Source organism: Chlorocebus sabaeus, chromosome 12, assembly GCF_047675955.1.
Source record: "Chlorocebus sabaeus isolate Y175 chromosome 12, mChlSab1.0.hap1, whole genome shotgun sequence".
NCBI lineage: Eukaryota > Metazoa > Chordata > Mammalia > Primates > Cercopithecidae > Chlorocebus > Chlorocebus sabaeus.
The window spans coordinates 67,333,591-67,352,922 of record NC_132915.1 but is presented as its reverse complement, the minus strand read 5'-3'; the positions used below and the strand labels follow the sequence as shown (position 1 = coordinate 67,352,922).

The window sequence follows — 19,332 nt, the reverse complement described above, 5'->3', positions numbered from 1 at the left end:
GGAAAAATTATCTTTCACAAAACAGAATTTTTGAACACCGATTTAAAGGAATATAATACAACAAAATTTGTTTTGAAAAGGCACAAGTAGGATAGAAGAATGTGATCTTGATGCATCCACATCAGGGGTCAGCAACCTTTTTCTGTAAAGGGTCCACCAATGCATATTTTGCTTTGTAGGCCATCTAGTCTCTGTACGACTACTCACTTCTGCCACTATTTTGCAAAAGCACCCAGAGGCATATGCAAACAAAGAAAATGGCCATGTTCTAATAAAATTTAATTTACCAAAATAGGCAGTGGGCCTGATGTGGCCCATGGACTGTAGTTTGCCATCCTCTGAGCTACCTTATAAAACCACAGTTTTGAGCCAGAAAGGAACTTCGAGATCATCTAGTTTTACACTTTCATTGGACAAATGAACAAACCACAGACCCAAGGATGAAATAACTTATTTTACCTGACTAGTGCATGGCAGCACCCAATCTAAGACTTATAGGTTGTCTTTTACTGCCAGTCTGGTATTCTGCTGCATGGATGTCTGGTGCTACTAAATAATTATGGGCATGATATTTGCAGCACAGTGGAGTGTGTAAAACTCCATCAGATTTTACTTAAACCCACAAAATTGATTGTTAAAAAAAAGTTTTCTGAAAAAGTTATAAGTTATACTGAAATAGTATCTCAAAACAATTTGTGAGAGCTTTCAAATGAACTTTACAAGGAGAGACTGACAACAATGCAGATAAAATACAGAATAGAGATGCATTTAGAGAATGATGTTCAGGCAGCTAGGAAAAGCGAACTTAACTGGTAATGACACGTGTTTCTACTATATGTGAATTTAGATAAAATAGAAAGTGTTTCTTTCTTAACCTGAAAATATATTTGTAACACTTTTTACCTCAGATTCACCAAACTGTGTTAGTCAAAGGCCAAATACCTGTGGTTCGTGGACATGGTCACATGCCTTTGCACTGGAGTGTCTTTAAGTGCTTCATTTCCGAGAGTTGTGTGTAGCATATAAGGAGACATTTCAGCCTCAGGCTTAACTCCAGCAGAATTTCCTTTATCTCTTAATGGTGCTGGATTAGGTTTTTTGCCAACAGAAAAATTTGAAGCAAATCCTGGTTGTCTGAGGGTTGCTTTTGGTTTTCCTATGAAGTTAGGCATACATAATGAAATCAGTTAGCATCCCCAAACCCCACTTTCATTATGACACTCCCCTGACCAGATGTTTTCTGTGGGTGTCTATTCTCAGAACAGTTTGTAAGAACATGAAGAGGCTGCCACTAGAGGGTTGGTCAATAGGAAAAGAATAGATGGGTGAGTATTCGGCAGATAAGGTTCTTTATCCATTAGACTGGCTAGTAACTCCCGCTTCTCACCAACTGAACACTTCAGTGGCGGCCACCCCATTTTCTTGCAAATAAAGCACACTCAGCTGTATCTTGGTTCTCCCATCTCTTCTCCATAAATCCAAATTCTACCCATTGTTTGAGGTCTGGGCTCAAGTCTCCCTTTTGCCATTTTCATTCAAAATGATTGCTCCCTTGTCCTAAATGTTCACTGTGGCATTTAGTCATCTACTGTTTTGTATCATCATTGAACCACTTCATGGGAATTTAGTTTTAGAACTGATTGTAAGCTCCTTAAGTGTTCGGTAAACACAGGCTGAGTTGTCTATAACATTTTTGTGTACTACATAATTCATATATTCCTGAAACTAGAAGTTTTCTACCAGAAGACATAACTTGTCAAATAAGACATAAAATCATAGGTTCTTGGTGCATCCAACATTCTGGACAAGACATTCCCTGAAATAAGCTTAAAAAAGAATAAAACTACATATTACCATAACAAGCTCAATTCCAATCTGTTCTGAGTTATTTCCCACTGTGTAATTACTTCACTTAGTAAGTCATGCTCATCACGTTCACTTAAGAATTTCAAATGGAAATGCTACCTTCAGGATTTTCCCCCTGACATATGTATGCTAACAGATACAGGTATTTATCATAATACAAACAATATTTCCATAATTCCCTATGACAATGTATTCATAGACAGCCTTAAAAATGTTAGCATATAAAAAGCTCCTACCTTCTAGAAAAAATGGCATGGTTTTCTTCACTCTCATCTGACAATTAACTTGACGCCCGGTTTTCCTTTTAGAACTCCTTTGACGAGCCACAAGCTGAGCAATTCTTGCAGTTTCTGTGCAGGCCATGGCATAGCAGGTAATCTATTCATTAGAGGCAGGGGGAGAGGAGAAACATTTCTTAGATTCCGTGTTGCCTAGAGGCCAATTCTTAGAAGTGGATCTTAGTGAGCCTACACATCCCAAGTCAAGCGGTATGCAAATATTCATGTGTCTCGCTCCTTGATAATGCTAGAAGAAAACTGCATTTTCTGCAATAGGAATCGAGCATAGTCTAGTACACTGAATCATCTTTCCCACACTGAAAATTTCATTTATTTTTTAAATAGGTATTAAGCATCTACACTGTACTAGGTACAAATTACCAAACGAACCAAAAGCAACTATGATCAAACATATATCATATAATCTGTGAGGTACATTTCATTCACACCTTACACATGGGAATGCAGAGGCTTGGGAAAGTTAAGCAACCTTCCAAGTCACATGGCGAGGCTCTTTGAGTCCAAAGTATGTACTCATAACTACTATGTTGAATACAAGACTACTAAATCCTTCTCTTGCCTCTGTGATGGATATACTGGGTGACTCTGGGCAAATCTAAGTATTCTCAGCTGTGACACAGGGGTGTTTTACACCTGGTGTTTTCAAACTGTGTTCATGGGAGCCATAGAGTTCCATGGAGAAGCCTCAAGGGGCTGCCACTGGCAGGGGCATGAGAGCAAGGCAGGGCAAGCAGGCTTCCACATCTCTGAAAACACTGCAGCTCAGCTCTGTATCTTTAAAAAAAAAAACTGGTATGATACGATATTGAAAAAAGATTTGAAGATAGAGACTACTGGGACAAGATGATCTCTACAGACCTGTGTAATTTTCAAGTCTTTGACTCTAATTTGAAGTAAAAAACAGGAAAACAATGAGGCTTTATATCACAAGCTAAAATATGCTCCTACTCTTTGGCCCGGTATTTCTATTTCTGAGACTATAGTACAAGTATATAACTTGAAAAAACAAATGTGACCTACCCAAGTATATGCAACGAGGGTATTTTAATAGTCAAAATCTGGAAACGTTTAAAATGTCCAAAACAGGGGAACAAAGAGTTGAGTAAATTACAGTACAGTAACTCTATGAAGCATTAATTTATTAATTCATTCAGCTATTCATTCATTCATGCATTCAACACAGATTTATTAAGGCCTTCATCCTTAAGAAACTTATGAAGGAAAAAGAGAGAAGTAAGAAATTAAACAGAAAACAATGTGTCAAGTGTTATAACGGATGTATTACAAGGTGCAAGTAGACAGAAAGGAGGGCTTAAGTCTGTCTGGAAGGATCAGGGATGCCAAAGCATATTTTAGTATTCATATAATACTTAATTAATTTATATCTTCTCCTCAGGAAAATTATTAACTATAAGGTGAACTTCCCCTTTGACACTTTCCTGCTCCTGGTTCCCTTGTACTCCACCACTGCCTCCTCATCCCCCATACAGAGAAACCATTAAGAGAAATACATAGATCACTCCAGACCTGATCTATGTATTTACACATGTAGAAATATACCCAGGAAACTATAGTGTATGAGGGGGTGTGGGTGTTTTTGTTTCTCTTTTTAGTTGGTGGTCTGTCTACATCTACTATGCTGTACAACGGGTAGGTACCAAGAAGCGAAGCTGCTAGGTCACAGTGGAAGAGCAATGACAGATCAACCGGCTACTACTAAATGGCCCATTCTATAAACTGCTTTCTTCCAGAGAGGCAGAAGGATTTAAAATGGTATAATGATATGATCATATTGGTGTGAAGGAGAGGAAAAGAACAGAAGAGAAGAGAGAACAGCAAGAAGGCCCTGGTAGTTACGAAAAGTGATGAAGGATCAGCTCTGGACTGACTAGGTCCAGATAGCAGGAATCAACATGATGAGAATTTAAAACTGCCTATTAGATTTGGTGATCACAAGGTCATTAGTGACTGTGGCAAAAACATTTGTAACAGGTTTGTAATGGGCAAGTGTGATATTTATGCACTTAAGGCCTCCAGTACAACTATTTTGTTTAGATGTTGACAATGGGTAAATAATTTTTAATTTTGTGTGGTTAAAATCTTATTTTCACAATGAAAATAATTTGAGGAATAAGACAAAAGACATAAGAACCTAGGCCATGATTTAGATGCTTTCTCTGTCACTACCAATTGCAAACAACTAAGCTAGTACTTTCACTTAGAATTCTATCACAGGTAGGAGGTTGGAAGTGCCAGACAGGCAATTATGAATTGGTTTGATTCTTCTGACACGCACAATTACCTTCTTACCTCTCCAGATCTACTAGTCTCTATCCTGACCACTGCTGGCACACTTCTCAGATAGGCTTCTAGTGTAGGGAAACCTAGCTGTTTGAAGGGGATCCAGTCTCCAGTCAAGGATCTGTACTCTCCTTGGAGCCGGGGTAATGCTACTCCATTCTTATGAGACTGCAGAACAGCTCGCAGCATCTTTGAAACCAGATCTCCTTCCAGCATCTTTGCCTATAAGAACACAGTAGAAGGTTACTATAATGTGGCTCATTAGTCTGTGAATTCAAATAGATTTTCAGAGCTGAAACTTGTTACTTTATAAATTATTACTGCATACTTTCTGTGCAATTACAATATGGGGAAACAACTGCCATGGTAGAGAAAAGCACAAATACCATAAGAATGCAGAGGAAAGTCAGAAGGCACAAGACCAGCCTGAAGAGGGAAGATATCAGGGAATGTTCCCAGATGCAGGCGGGGAAGCCTGAATGGAGTCCCGAAGAGCAAGATGGAATCACTCAACAAGGAGGAAGAGGGTGGGCTGTGGGGCTGGGAGTGGTATTAGCCCAAGGAAGGGGAACGGGATGTGCGAGTGCACAGAGGTGAGAGAGAAGCACATGGTGTGTTACAAAAATTCCAGATAGGTGGCTGGACGTGACCGAACAAAGACTCCAAGCTGAGGGCTGAGAGGGCCAGGGAGGGGCAGACCCTGAGACTACTATATTATGCTCATGTTTGCATTTTTGCCAAAGGCAACATGGGGACTTAGGGACATTTTAAATAGGGGAACAAAATGATCAGCTCTGTATTTTACAAAGATCACTGTTCAGCAGTGGAGAAGATAAATGGGAAGGAGAAAGATTAACAAGTTGTCAGAATACTTGGAAATGTGGAGGACCACAAAACAGGGCTTTAGGAATAAACAAAAAAAAAATCAAATTGAGAGGTAATTAGGAGGTGGAATTAGCAGGAATTGGTATTGATTTGGATGAAGAGGTAGGCTTCAACGTTTATAGCTTAGAAGTAAGGTAGAGAGTAATGACCCACATTGAGGTGGGATAAAGGCAGGTTTGCAAGAGAGGAAGAGGCCGATGCATTTTGGACACGGAGAAGTTGGAATGCTTATAGAACAGTCATGTAGATACATTAACTAGGTTAGAAATCTCAGCTGGTCATAGATTTGTTGCTCTTTGACTTATATGGGGTATTTGACATCCAGGGAGTAAAAAATAAGGTTACAGATGGACCTCTGTAGAAGGCTATCATTCAATAAATGGATAGAGGAAGACAAATCTATAAAAGGTTAAGGAAAAGGGACCAGAGAGATGGAAGAAAAAGAAGCAGTGTCACAGTGCCATATGAATAAAAGGAGGAAAGAATCATTTCCTTTGGACTAACGATTACATCTAGTTGTAGTTTTGCACAGAAAAAAATAGACATATTCAGGAGATACATTCAGAGAATAAGTAGCCTGGAAAAAATGGCTTACCCTTTTATTAAAGGAAAGAGGAAGGCAAACCATGGGCAGTTTGTTACTTTTCCTTCAACAGTGATGTTCAATAGAACTTTCTGTGAGGATGGAAATGTTTTATATTATTGTAATGTTCACAATGTCCACATATGGCCCTGAGCACTTAAAATATGTCCAGGATGAGTGAGGAACTAAAATTTTACTTTAAATTAATGTGGCCACTGGCTACCATACTGGACAGCAGAGAATTCTAGACAAATAGCTATTTTCTTTCTCTGGCTTAGAAAACACAAAAGAATGACATGCAGTTCTATCAATTCCATCATTTGTCTATCTTAAAAAGAAAACAAAATATCAGCCTGTTTGTCCCGCTATTAATTATAAACATAATATTGAAGTGACAGCAAGGTTTAAAAAGCAAACAAAAATCTATATAGTCATGTGCCACTTAACAGTGTTTTAGTCAACAACGGACTGCATATATAAAAAAGGTTCTATAAGATTACAATGGAGCTGAGAAATTCCTATAGCCTAGTAACATCTTGATAATCCTGGCCTTGTATAGGCCGAGGCTAATGTATGTGTTTTTGTCTTAGTTTTTAATTTAAAAAGTTTAGAAAGTAAAAGAGGCCAGATGCAGTGGCTCACACCTGCAGTCCCAATGCTTTGGGAGGCCAAGGTGGGCAGAATCACTTGAGCCCAGGAGTTTGAGACCAGCCTGTGCAACATGGTGAAACCCCATATCTACAAAAAACATAAAAATTACCTGGGTGTAGCAGCGTATGTCTATAGTCCCAGCTACTCAGGAGGCTGTGGTGGATCACTTGAGCCCAGGAGGTCAAGACTGCAATGAGCCAAGATCACACCACTGCCCTCCAGCCTGGGTGACAGAATGAGACTGTGTCAAAAAAATAAAAATAAATAAAAAGTAAAAGAAATGAAAACCTTTAATAAATTTAGTGTCGCCTAAGTGTATAGTGTTTACAAGTCTACAGTAGTGTACAGTAATGTCCTAGGCCTTCACATTCATTCACCCTTCACTCACTGACTCATCCAGAGCAACTTCCAGTCCTGCAAGCTCCATTTATAGCAAGTGACCTATATAAGTATGCCATTTTTTGTTTTATATACCATATTTTTACTGTACCTTTCCTATGTTTAGATACACAAATACTTACCATTGTGTTAATGGTTGCCTATAGCATTCAGTACAGTAACATGCTGTACAGGTTTGCAGCCTGGGAGCAACAGGCTATAGCACATAGCCCAGTTGTGTGGTAGGCTCTACTGTCTAGGTTTGTGAGTCCACTCTACAATGTTTGCACAGCAATGAAACTGCCTAACAATGCATTCCTCAGAACATACCCCTGTCGTTAGGCAATGTATGACTGTATGCATTATGTACTTTCCATTACTAAACATTAACTTTTTTCAAATTATTATCACCAGGACCAACGACATTTAATTAATACTATAACCTACAAAAACCCTATACTAGATCTATATTCTTATTCTTTTAACAGATGATAGATACACACACAGATATGTGTGTGTGTATAGTCATGTGTCACTTAACAACGGGGATACATTCCGAGAAATGCGTCATTAGGCAATGTAGTTATTGTGCAAACATTATTGAGTGGACTTGCAAACCTAGATGGCATAGCCTAGTACACACCTAGGCTATATAGTATAACCTATTGCTCCCAGGCTACAAACCTGTACAGTATGCTACTATACTGAATACTGTAGGCACTTTTAACACAATGATAAGTACTGTATGTCTAAACATACCTAAGCACAGATAAGGTACAGAAAAATATAGTATTATAATCTTACAGGACATATGATTATGCAGTCCATTGTTAACCAAAACATTGTTATTGGCACCAGACTAAATATCAAAATCTTCCTTTAGGGATAGTTAACCTAAAATAAAATTAACTCATTTTGTATGTAGCATTTCTTGAGTTGTGAAAAATATACACACCTATGTAATCATACCACAATCAAGATACAGACATTCCCATCATCCAAAAAAATTCCCTCATGTGGGGTACACAATATATGTAAAAGTAAAATGTACAAAAATAGTACAAAGAATGAGAGAGAAGTCAGAACTATACCAATGGAAGGTTCTTACACTATACATGAGGCAGTACAGTCATTTGAAAGCTGACTATGATAAAGATGGATATTGTAAACCTTATGACAACCACTAAATTTTTTTTTTTTTTTTTGAGACAGAGTCTCACTCCGTTGTTCAGGCTGGAGTGCAGAGGCATGATCTTGGCTCACTGCAACCTCTGCCTCCCAGGTTCACACCATTGTTCTGCCTCAGCCTCTCGAGTAGCTGGGACTACAGGCACCCGCCACCACGCCCAGCTAATTCTTTGTATTTTCAATAGAGATGGGGTTTCACCATGTTTAGCCAGGATGGTCTCAATCTCCTGACCTCATGATCCACCCACCCTGGCCTCCCAAAGTGCTGGGATTACAGGTGTGAGCCACTGTGCCTGGCTTAAAAATTTTTAAAAAGGTATAATAATATGCCAGTAGTAAAGATAAAATATAGTAAGACAATACTTCAGCAAGCAGAAGTTAAAAAAAAATTAAACAGGAAAATGGGGAAAAAAAGGGCAGAGAAAATAGAAAACATCCAGCAAAATGGTAGATTTAAAGCCAATCATATCAATAATTATATTAACTGTAAGTCACTGAAATAGCCCTATAAAACATTAGGGGTTGGCAGAGTGGATAAAAAAGCAAGACTTACTTATATACTACCTTCAAGAAACCCACTTTAAATATGAATGCATAGGTTAAAAGTAAAAAGATAGAAAAAGATGTACCATGCAAACATTATGACTATATAAATATCAGAATAAGGAATCTTATCAGGGATAAAGAGAGATATTACATAATGATTAAGGAGCTAATTCATCAAAAAGATAAAACAATCCTAAGCATAGGTGCACCAAACATCAGAGCTTCCAAACATACAAAATCTGAGCGCTGAAAAAACTTATTCACAATTTCACAATTATCACTGGCCAAGTGTGGTGGCTCACACCTGTAATCCCAGCACTTTGGGAGGCCAAGGTGGGCAGATCACCTGAAGTCAGGAGTTCAAGAGCAGTCTGGCCAACATGGTGAAACCCTACCTCTACTAAAAAATACAAAAAAACTCAGTTGGATGTGGTGGCTCATGCCCATAATCCCAGTTACTTGGGAGGCTGAGGCAGAAGAATTGCTTGGACCCAGGCGGTAGACATTGCGGTGAGCCAAAATCACGCCACTGCACTCCAGCCTAAACAACAGAGTGACTCCATCTCAAAAAAAAAAAAAAAAAAAAAGAAAGAAAGAAAAAGAAAAAAGAATATAAAAGAGCTAAACACTATCAATCAAAGTGACCTAATGATATTGACAGAACACTCCACTCCAAAGATAGCAGAATATACATTCTTTTCAAGAGCACATGTGATGTTCACCAAAATAAAATATATTCTTGAACTTAAAATGATATTCAAACAACTTAAAATAATTCATATTATAAAAAGTATATTCTGTGGACAGAACAAAATTAAATTAGGTATCATTAACAGAGAGATATGTGGACAATCTCCACGCAAATTTAACAAGATACTTCTAAATAACCAAGGGTCAAAGAGAAAGGCTACCCCCAAAATTAGAAAAATATTCTAAATAAACGAAGACACAATATGTAAAATTTTGCTGGATGCAGTAAAAGTATTAGAGGAAGATTTATAGCATTACATGTTTCTGTTAGAAAGAAGAAAAGTGGTAAATCAATGATCTATTCTCCTACTTTGAGAACAAAAAGAGAGAAATTTATATCAAAAGTAAGCAGAAGAAAGGAAATAAAGGTGAGAACAGAAATCAACTCTGAAATGATGAAACAGATCAATAATGAAGTTTAAAAACAGGAGAGAAAAGAATCATGAAACTAAAACTAGTTATTTCAAACCATCAATAAAATTGATAAACACCTAGAAAGATAGAAAAAAAAGAAGGCACAAATTATCATAATGCGATTGAAAAAGGGGTCATCAATACAGATCCTACAGACACTAAAAAGAGAACATGATAAAACAGTTATGCCAGTAAGTCTGTAGCTTAGATGAAATGGATAAATTTATTGAAAGATACAAATGTCAAAGCTTACTCAAGAGGAAATAAATAACCCTCAAATATCCCGAATAGCTATTAGAGAATTTGAATTTACTGTTAAAAATCTTCACACAAAGAAAACCTGAAGCCCAGGTTGCTTTGCTGGCAAATTCTACCAAACATTTATAGAAGAATCAATACTACTCTTACAGACTCTTAGAGAAAACAGAGGGAAGAGAACATTTCTGAACTCATTTTATGAGGCAAGCATTATGCTGATACAAAAACTATACAAAGACACTACATGAAAAGTATAGACCATATCCCTCATGAACATAAATGCAAAAATTCTTAACAAAACATTAGCAAATAAAATTCAACAATTAGTGAAAAGGATAAGACATAATAATCAGTTAAAGTTTATTCCAGGAATACAAGTATGGTTCAATATTCATTAAGTCAATCAATATAACTTACTACATCAACAGATTAAAGGAAATTAAACCACACAATCATATCAATAGGTGAAAAAAAGGCAGCTGACAAAATAAAAAATCTATTTATGATAAAAACTCTCAGAATATTAGAATAAAAAGGGCAGTCCTTAACCTGATAAAGACCATCTGTGAAAAAACCCACATTAACATCATTACTCACAGCTAAAGAGTACTGTCTCCCTAAGACTGGGAACAGGGCAAGAATGTCCATACTCAGCACTCCCACTCATTATCACAGTGGAGGTCCTAGTCAGTGCAATAAGCTTGATTTCAAGACTTACTATACGGCTGTATTAGTAAAAATAGTGTAATTATTATCAAAAGGACAATCATACAGATCAACAGAACAGAATATGTAATCCAGAAATAAACCCATACATGGCAAACTGATTTTTTTTTTTTGAGACAGGGTCTTGCTCTGTCACCCAGGTTGGAGTACAGTGGCACAATCTTGGCTCACTGTAACCTCTGCCTCCCGGGTTCAAGCGATTCTTGTGCCTCAGCCTCCCGAGTGGCTGGGATTACAGGAATGTGCCACCACGCCCGGCTAGTATTTTTGTATTTTTGGCAGAGACAGGGTTTTGTCATGTTGGCTAGGCTGGTCTCAAACTCCTGACCTCAAGTGATCCACCTACCTCAGCCTCCCAAAGTTCTCGAATTACGGGTGTGAGCCACCACCTCTGGTCTAGTAAACTGATTTTCAACAAAAATGCTAAGGAAATTCTCCTGACTCAGCCTCCCGAATAGCTGGGATTACAGGCACCCATCACCATGCCTGGCTAATTTTTGTATTTTTAGTAGGGACGGGGTTTCACCATGTTGGCCAGGCTGGTCTTGAACTCCTGACCTCGTGATAAGCCCGCCTCAGCCTCCCAAAGTGCTGGGATTACAGGCATGAGCCACCACGCCCAGCCTTTCACCCCCCTTTTAATGCACGTATTCTCACAGTTAAAATCTACTTTAAAATATTTCAGTAGTAAAGTTGCTAACACCTGGCCGTTGATATATTTTGATTTGGTTTTGGGAAAAGGCAGGGGACTGCAGAAGATTGTGCCTGAGCCTCCTCTTACTTGTGTTCCCCAAGTTTAACGCCACTGCTCACTCATTTTCCTGGGATAAGCCCCTTCTCCTGGGCCTCAGTCTCCTTATCTGTAAGATGAGCTAGGTCAGTATTAGTTCTCAATCTTCCCCCAGGGAATGTGATACATAAAGATGGAAGGCAGATGTCTACAATTCCTTCACTTTTCACCACCTCCACGGCAGTTGCCCTAGTCCATGCCAGCAACATCTCTTTCCTGGAGCAGAGCAGCTGGTCTCTTAGCTGGTCTCTCTGCTTCCACTTCACCTCCTAGAATCTATTCTCCACATATCAGCCTGAGTGACCTTTTCATATAATATATACTATTATATCATGTCACTGAAAACCCTCTTACAGAGCCAAAAAGGGCCCTACATAACCTGCAACCCCCACTTCTCTGACTTAAGTTCTTTTCTCTTTATCTTCACTCACCCATCCTGGGCTCCATGCTTTTCCTTAAACATCCCTGAGATGGCCTCACAACAGGGCTTTTGCACTTGCCATTCTCTCTACCTGGGACATACTGACTCCAGGGGTACATGTGGCTCACAGTCTCACCTCCTTCAGCTACAGTATTTGCTCAACTGTCACCGCCACAGTAAGGCCTTCTCTGGCCACCCTACTCAAAATCAAAACTGAGATGCCAGTTTCCCTGATTTTCTCTTTAGCACTTATCACCATCCAATATTCTTCTTCATTTAATGTTTTTGTCTTTCTCCCCAACTTGAATGCAAGCTCCATGAAAGCAAGGATTTGTATCTGTTTTGTTCACTGCTGAATCCCTAGTGCCTCGCCCACAAGAGCTCAATACATACCTCTTGAAAGAATGAGTGAGAAATTCTCCATCTACCTAACACCACTCCTTTTCTCTCCTACTCACTAAAATACAGCATAACATAGGTGAGCTATTAACGGCATAACTCTGAATCCAATTTAAGTTACTAAAAAATTATCTGCAAATATTAACAATTCTTATAAACTGAATGAGACAGCCAATCGCAACACCAAACTGTAGTTGAGAATCATCAAGCAGATTATTTCTGAGCCTGTCCACTCTGAGCCAGATTAGGCCCTGTGAGGGCCACAGCATGATTGCAAGGAGCCCCCACATCCTGACAAGCAGCAGGCATGGCTTGAATATTAGTAAATGTCTCACACGTACTTATAGTCCTGTTTTTCAAAGAGTGTACAGACATTGCTGAGATCCACAAACACAAACTGATATTAAATTCACAACAGCTTTTGGAAGTTATATATTTAATTGACCAATGGATACTGCAAGTACAACTACTAGTGTATGAGGTTTCACGAAATTTTTCTAAAGCTACAAAAAATGGCCTCATACTTAAGGAGACTGAGAATCAACGCTTGCCCACATGGTTGCAATCCGTAAATTAAGTTCCCTCCCCCTGTCTGCCTATTTAAAGTATGCTATATTTCATGGAAGACTATAACTCTCTATTTGCAAACAACATTTTGAAGGGAAGGGGAATCCCTTGGAGTATAAGACTGTGGGTCTCAAAGCTGGTGAGAAGCAGTTAAATGCAGTAAAACCTGGAAGGCTAAATGTGATTGTATTCAAATGCACGACTTGCCAGTCTGATTTAAATTCCCACATTAGCAACATCGCTTTAGGCAGTGAACGAAAAAGAAAGTGTAAGCTTTAAAAAAACATCATTATTTTCTAATCTATATCACTCAGAGCAAATGCTCTGAGTTTTGTTACTTGACTCATGATGACTGTTTTTGAAACTTTCAGAAGATGGCAATTATACTCTCAAGGTATATAAGAATACTTTATTCTAACTGTAAAAATAAAGTTTAATATCTCAGACATCATCCATTAGAAGCATAAAATAAAGCATATCATGGGAATTTCAACTATTAGTGTCCCAAAGGCAAACTTTTAGGCCAGAACAAATTAAGTTTGGAAGTTTTTCTAAAGTGGCTTCTTAAATTTTTAAAGTTGCCATTTTGATCTTTAGCTCTCTTCCTCTTCCCCCCTCATTTCTGTTCTTCAAAAGTACTGTGATAAGTAAGTTTTGGAGAATTCACGTTATTGTTATTTTGTGAATCTGAAAATGTTATGCAAGCCCAGGTGACCATAAGTGAGGCTATGTTGGGAGAAATGAAGTTGTCCATCTTCTGTTTTAGACCACAGCGTCTCAGGTTAAAACTCCCAAGAGCGTCCCTAGCCAATATGGGGGCTGCTTGAGCTGAACAAGACTCCTAAGCGCACAGTAAAATAAAACTGGGTCTGGGGAATTATTAAATTATAGCACTTTTGATTTCAAAAACTGGCCAAAGTCAGCTAGCAAAGACCCTCGGTCAAGGAGAAACTGGCCATGACAGATTGCACTTGATCTTTACTTCCCTCCTCTCACTGTTTTTCTCCTCCTGGCCTCTCTGAATAAAAGCATCAAAAGTAGAGTTATATGTGTTTAGCACAATACTTGGCAGTTAGTAGTTACTAAATAAAAAGATTTTCCTAGAAGCATGGTGTGAATGGGAAACAAGCTGTAAATATATGCATTCAACAGTTAAGAGTGCAATGACACAAGCATTGGTATATTGAAGAAACATTTTGTACGGCATTAAATTTGAAATATCAGCATTTGCTCGGATCTTCTTACTTGCCTCATTAACACACTTACAAACTGGCAGGCTTGGTAAGAACGCCAGGGGATCTCCTCCAAGATTTCTTATCTAACTTGTAGGCAGAAAGTCACCTACTGCTTTGGCAAAGGTCTAGGAGCAGATTCCCTGCCACCACAATCCCACCATGTCCCTGGACCCTGCCTGGTTAGGAAAGCAGCGTGGGACAGTGGGCCCAGCTCTGAATGCGGAACTAGGGGAAGCATGGAATGCTACTTGGCACCTTATCACTATCTCCTCCAAACTCTTCAGTTTAAAATAAGGAAACTGAGGCCCAAGGGAATTGTTCCAGCTCTCACATATCTTTATGACCAGAATCAAAAGAACAGTTTCTGGTTTCCAAACTAGGACTTTCTTTCAGACAGTTGCTCCTGATGGATGGAGTTGGCTTCTGAGAGTAAATTTTGACTCAGGAAACACTGACAGCAACCTTGGGGCATGTTTAATGACTAGTCCTTAAGTGGCATGAAACAGAGAACTGTCACGTTCTGATTTAAGAGTGTGGCACTCAAATCCAGAAGAATTGCTAACTGTTGCACTTAACATCCTTTTTTTTTTTTTTTTTTTTTTTTTGCAATGGAGTCTCGGTCTGTCACCAGGCTGGAGTCCAGTGGCGCAATCTCCGCTCACTGCAACCTCCGCCTCCCGGGTTCAGGTGATTCGCCTGCCTCAGCCTCCTGAGTAGCTGGGACTATCTTTTGTATGCTTTCGTGCTTCCCTTTTTTTCTTCGCTTATACCCAATTAATCTCAAGTATCCAAGACGCTAATAATGCATAAGAAGTGGGGTGGGAAGTTGGGGAAAGTGATGACAATCTTTAGGGAAACAAAATTTTAATAATTTAAGTGGCCTAAAATAATTCTCATTCTACTTCAAAACTACATTTTGTAAATTCATAGTTTTTCTCTTTACTATACCTGAAAATGACCCAAGAAAGTCCTATTCTGAAGAATCTGCTTTTGATGTATCCCAGATAAACGCCTTCTACCATTGATTGATCCTCCCTGGCTCAGTCATTTGCATGTTATCTGCTTCCTCTAGCTACTGGTGTCAAAGGCCTTTAGCTGAGCTAGTCTGACTTCCATCCTATGCTTTCTAAATTTCTTCTTGCTCAACTATTTCCAACTGTATATTTGGCTCATCTTCCTCACTACATTTTTCATGTCATGAATTTAAGTTGTCGAGTGGCACTAACTCTTAAATAAGAAGAATTATTAGGGTAAACTGAAAACACCAAGTAATCTCTCTTTGCTTCTTTTAGTTAGATGTTCAATTTTGAAGTATTTGGATATCTCTTTAGTGCATATACTTCCAATCACTAGCTGCCCTTCTTCTTGAAGACACTATTTTAGCAACAGCAGGACCTTAAAGTCCCATAATGCCTGTGCTGAAACATTGTAGGCATCATCTAGGCTAACCCAAGCTCCTTATCTTACAAATCAATACACTCAGCCTCAGAGGGAAGATTTTTTCCTAAGATCTTTACCCAATAAAGGATTTCTCATCTTGCATCTTTAAAATGCTCTTTTCTTTCTAATCATAGTCTGTTACCACCTCAATGACTCCTTCACCAAGTAGTTTTTAAAGGAAAAAAGATGATTAATGCCCTCAGGTGATGGAATACTTCCTTAAGAGTTTTTTTTAGGGAGTTATCTTTTTTATTTTTGTCATTTCAAGTTCCAAATTATTCGTGCATTTTAACTGCATACCATGAATGTATGTAAGGAAGGGATTTCCATAAGTCTACATACTACAGGAAAAAACCCTGAGATAATAAAGTGGCTTAGTAAGGAGTTTGTGTCTTAATCCTAGTTCTGCTACTGATTACCTGTGACAAGTCACTTCAGGTCTCTTTTTTTCACAAGGAAGAAAGGTGGCAAGAGCCATGATTCTCAACTTTCCTTGGATTCATTGAAGGCTGAACTAAGGTCCAAATATCTAACGAAAACCGAGTTTGCTTACTCATGACAAAGCTGCACAGGCTAAAATGTCAAGCTTACTTTGAAGTCACACTGGGTAGCCTGCACTGATCAAGTTCTGATTGGCATGTATATGTCTTCAACTAAAAACTGCAAAATTAATTACTTTTAGTTTGAAAGACAAAACTGTAAACATATTTGGCTTACATGGAAATAATGACAAGAATGAAGCTTTCAAAAGTACAGAGGTGGGAGTGGAGGGAGGAAAAGGCAGGTTTGGCACAAAGAAACAACAGTTCACATAAACATAAAATTTCACCAAGGAAATTCTCTGACAGTGTCCAGATGCAAAGCACTCTATGTCAAATCTCAATTCTTGAAAACAGCACTTGACAAACACAAATTAGGCACTCAGAGTTGGATTATAAGGTATTTTTTCTTTATATTCACATTAAGCATCCAACTAGATTATATTGCACAGACTTAAAGGAGAGGTTCTTCAAGGAGTTTAAAATCTGTTGATGCAAAATACAATAGTTCATTCAGCCATGTTCAACCTGTACACTTAAAAGGGCATTAGCAAGGGATTACATTTCATTTTCAATCTACAGAGACTGAAATCTGAAGGCACTGCCAACTGCTGCCTCACAGTCTCACCAGGTAACTACCAAAGAGGGAGGCTGTGTGCCACCAAAGGGCCCTGGATTGGGGCACAGGAGATGTGAGTTCTAATCCAGCTGGCCTCAGGGGCAATTCCCTATACCCCAGAACAGTACTTTGCACTGATGCTCAATGAATGTCAGCTGACTGGAAATGCAAAAATATCCACCATGTGCCAATTTATATTATACAGGAAACATAAAGATCTTTGTGTCCCTGCCCTCAAAAAACTAAAATCCAATTATGTAAAACATGGACAGTTTGTTGGGAGGAAGAGAGTGAATACTGCTTGGCAATTATTATGAGGCAAAGGATATACAGTGGTTATCTTGAAAAAGCCTTGCAAAGAAAGCCAAATATTTCTATTTGATACACAGAAAACCAGGCTCAGAGAAAGCATGTAATTTGTTCAAGATCACACAATTTGTAAAATGAGAAGCCCAGATTTCAATCCAGGTCTGCAAAGTTCACATTATTTGCAGTATGCAACACACTCGCACACATCAAGGCAGCCCAGGAAGAGATAGGGATTTGGGTCTAAGTTTTACTTCTCCTACTAAGCTGTTGCATTTCTCCCTAGAGAGAACATTTCTCTGCATTTTTTTTCACCTGCACGATTGGAGAGCAGAGAGGTGTTGGCAGGAGGGTTCAAGAACTGGATCTGTGGTTTTTTGGTTTGGTTTGGTTGGGCGGTTATCAGAAATCTTTTGAGCCAGGACTTGTCCTAATATGGTTTCTTCCCTTCCCTGCTCTTAGAAATTATTTGAGAATGGTACCTTTAGCTATTAATGGAAATATATCATACCTCTCAAGTGAATGGGAGCAAAAAGATGTGCTGCTTCCAAGCTCCCTCCTAGCAAGCTGAGGCTGAGAGTGTGACCCTGCTGGGGGATGCTGCTAAAAGTTGAGACAACTTATTCACGGATCCATGTTTCCCTCCCAGCTGGGTGCTCTGCACCCACTGGGTGCTCCTGGTTTGAGAGAAATGGGGATGTGTGCCCTGCATTACTTGAGCGGCCTGCCTGGGGCTCGTCTCCAGATTATAGAGACCTTTTAAGAGAAGTTCGCGGTGTAAAATACTTGGGTTTAAATAGGCGAGCGCGGACATCCGTCGCTGGGGGCGGCGGCTGCGGCCTGTCGCTCCGGTAGCGGGAACCACTTCCTGGTCCGCATCTCCCGCCTGCGTCCACACCCCGCTGCTGCATTTCCCCCACGGCACAGAGCTTTAGAGGCAGCAGGAGGCTCCGTCCGACTCCCGCGTGAACGCCCGGCCCGGCCCGGAGCGGGGTCCCTTCAGAGATTTAAAACACAACGCTCTGGAACTCCAACTCCCCCGGCGCCCAGCCCGGTTCCCAGGCGTCGTGGCCGGGGCAATCCCCTGCGGCTGCAGGGAAGAGGCCCCGAGCCTGTTGGAGCCTCCGGCCCCGGCCGCGGTCCCACCGGTGACCCAGGTGCGCCGCGCCCGCCCGAAATCCCGTCCGACGTCGCCCGGCACCTGTCGCGCCCGGAGCCCGCAGGACCTGCGCTCACCTCGTTCCGGGGGCCCACGGCCCGTCCCCGCGCCTCTGGGCCCAGCTCCCGCCGCCGTCTCCGCCAAGGGCCCCGCCGCGGCCGCCGCCCACTTTCGGTTTCCCCGCACCGCTGGAGCCGCCCCGCGGCTCGGGAATCACCTCAAGCCCCCGCCCCGCCCTGCTCGGCCCCGCCCCGCTTCGCCCCGCCCCGCTTCGAGGGCAGCCTGGCCTCGGCTTTGCGCACGCGCGGACGCCTCGGTCGCGTCGGCCCACGCCGGCGTCCGCGCGTGGGAAAGGAAACCGACGCCGCCTAGCGGTTTCTGCGCGTGCCCACGCACCGGCCGGCGGCGGAAGACGCCTGCGGGGCGGGTGCGGAAGCGCCTCCTGGTGGACAACGCAGGTACGCGCTGGCCGAGCGAGCCGGGACCCAGCAGGGGTCGTGGGCGTCTCCTCCTAAGGGGCTCACCCTCCTTCCAAACAGTTCAACTCCTGCACATTATTTTCTTCCACATCTGGAGCAGTTACTTTTTATTGCCCTAGACACACACTCTGTCCGCCCATATCCTTCAGGCCTTTCTCAAGCATCACCCTTTCAATGACGGTGGGCACAGTCTCTTAACATGTCAACCTCCTTCCTTGACTTTCCCTATCCCCATTCTCAGCCTTATTTCTCCTTAGCACCTATCTAGCACACTATATGTATTTTACTTAGGCTTTTATTGTCTGCTGTTCTTCTAAAATTAAAACTCTGTGAGCACAAGGATTTTTGTTTGGTTCCTTAACCTATTCCCAGAGCCTAGAATAGTGCCTAGCACACGATCAGCGATAAATATCTGTCAAATTTATTCATTCATTCTAAAGTTATTGAACACCTAATAAGTGAATACCTATTTCTTCTGCACATTAACTCCACCAACCCTTATTGGGCACCTGCTTTGCATTCCTTCAGCCAAC

The 19,332-nt window shown here is 40.5% G+C and overlaps 1 protein-coding gene across 2 annotated transcripts in view; it reads right to left on the bottom strand.

Moving 5' to 3' along the window:
- Positions 1 to 18,541, bottom strand: part of TDRD7 (tudor domain containing 7) — an 81,176-nt gene extending 62,635 nt beyond the window's left edge. The window contains exons 1-4 of one of the 2 annotated variants that reach the window (XM_007968657.3): positions 18,398 to 18,541; positions 4,476 to 4,688; positions 2,103 to 2,244; positions 943 to 1,156 (exon numbers count right to left, since the gene is read on the bottom strand). In XM_007968657.3, the coding sequence (XP_007966848.3) occupies positions 943 to 1,156; positions 2,103 to 2,244; positions 4,476 to 4,682 (563 nt within the window). In that variant the 5' untranslated portion in view covers positions 4,683 to 4,688; positions 18,398 to 18,541. The remainder of the gene's footprint in view (positions 1 to 942; positions 1,157 to 2,102; positions 2,245 to 4,475; positions 4,689 to 18,397) is intronic. The other variant, XM_007968658.3, reaches the window with a different exon arrangement.
- Between the last annotated feature and the right edge of the window lie 791 nt (positions 18,542 to 19,332).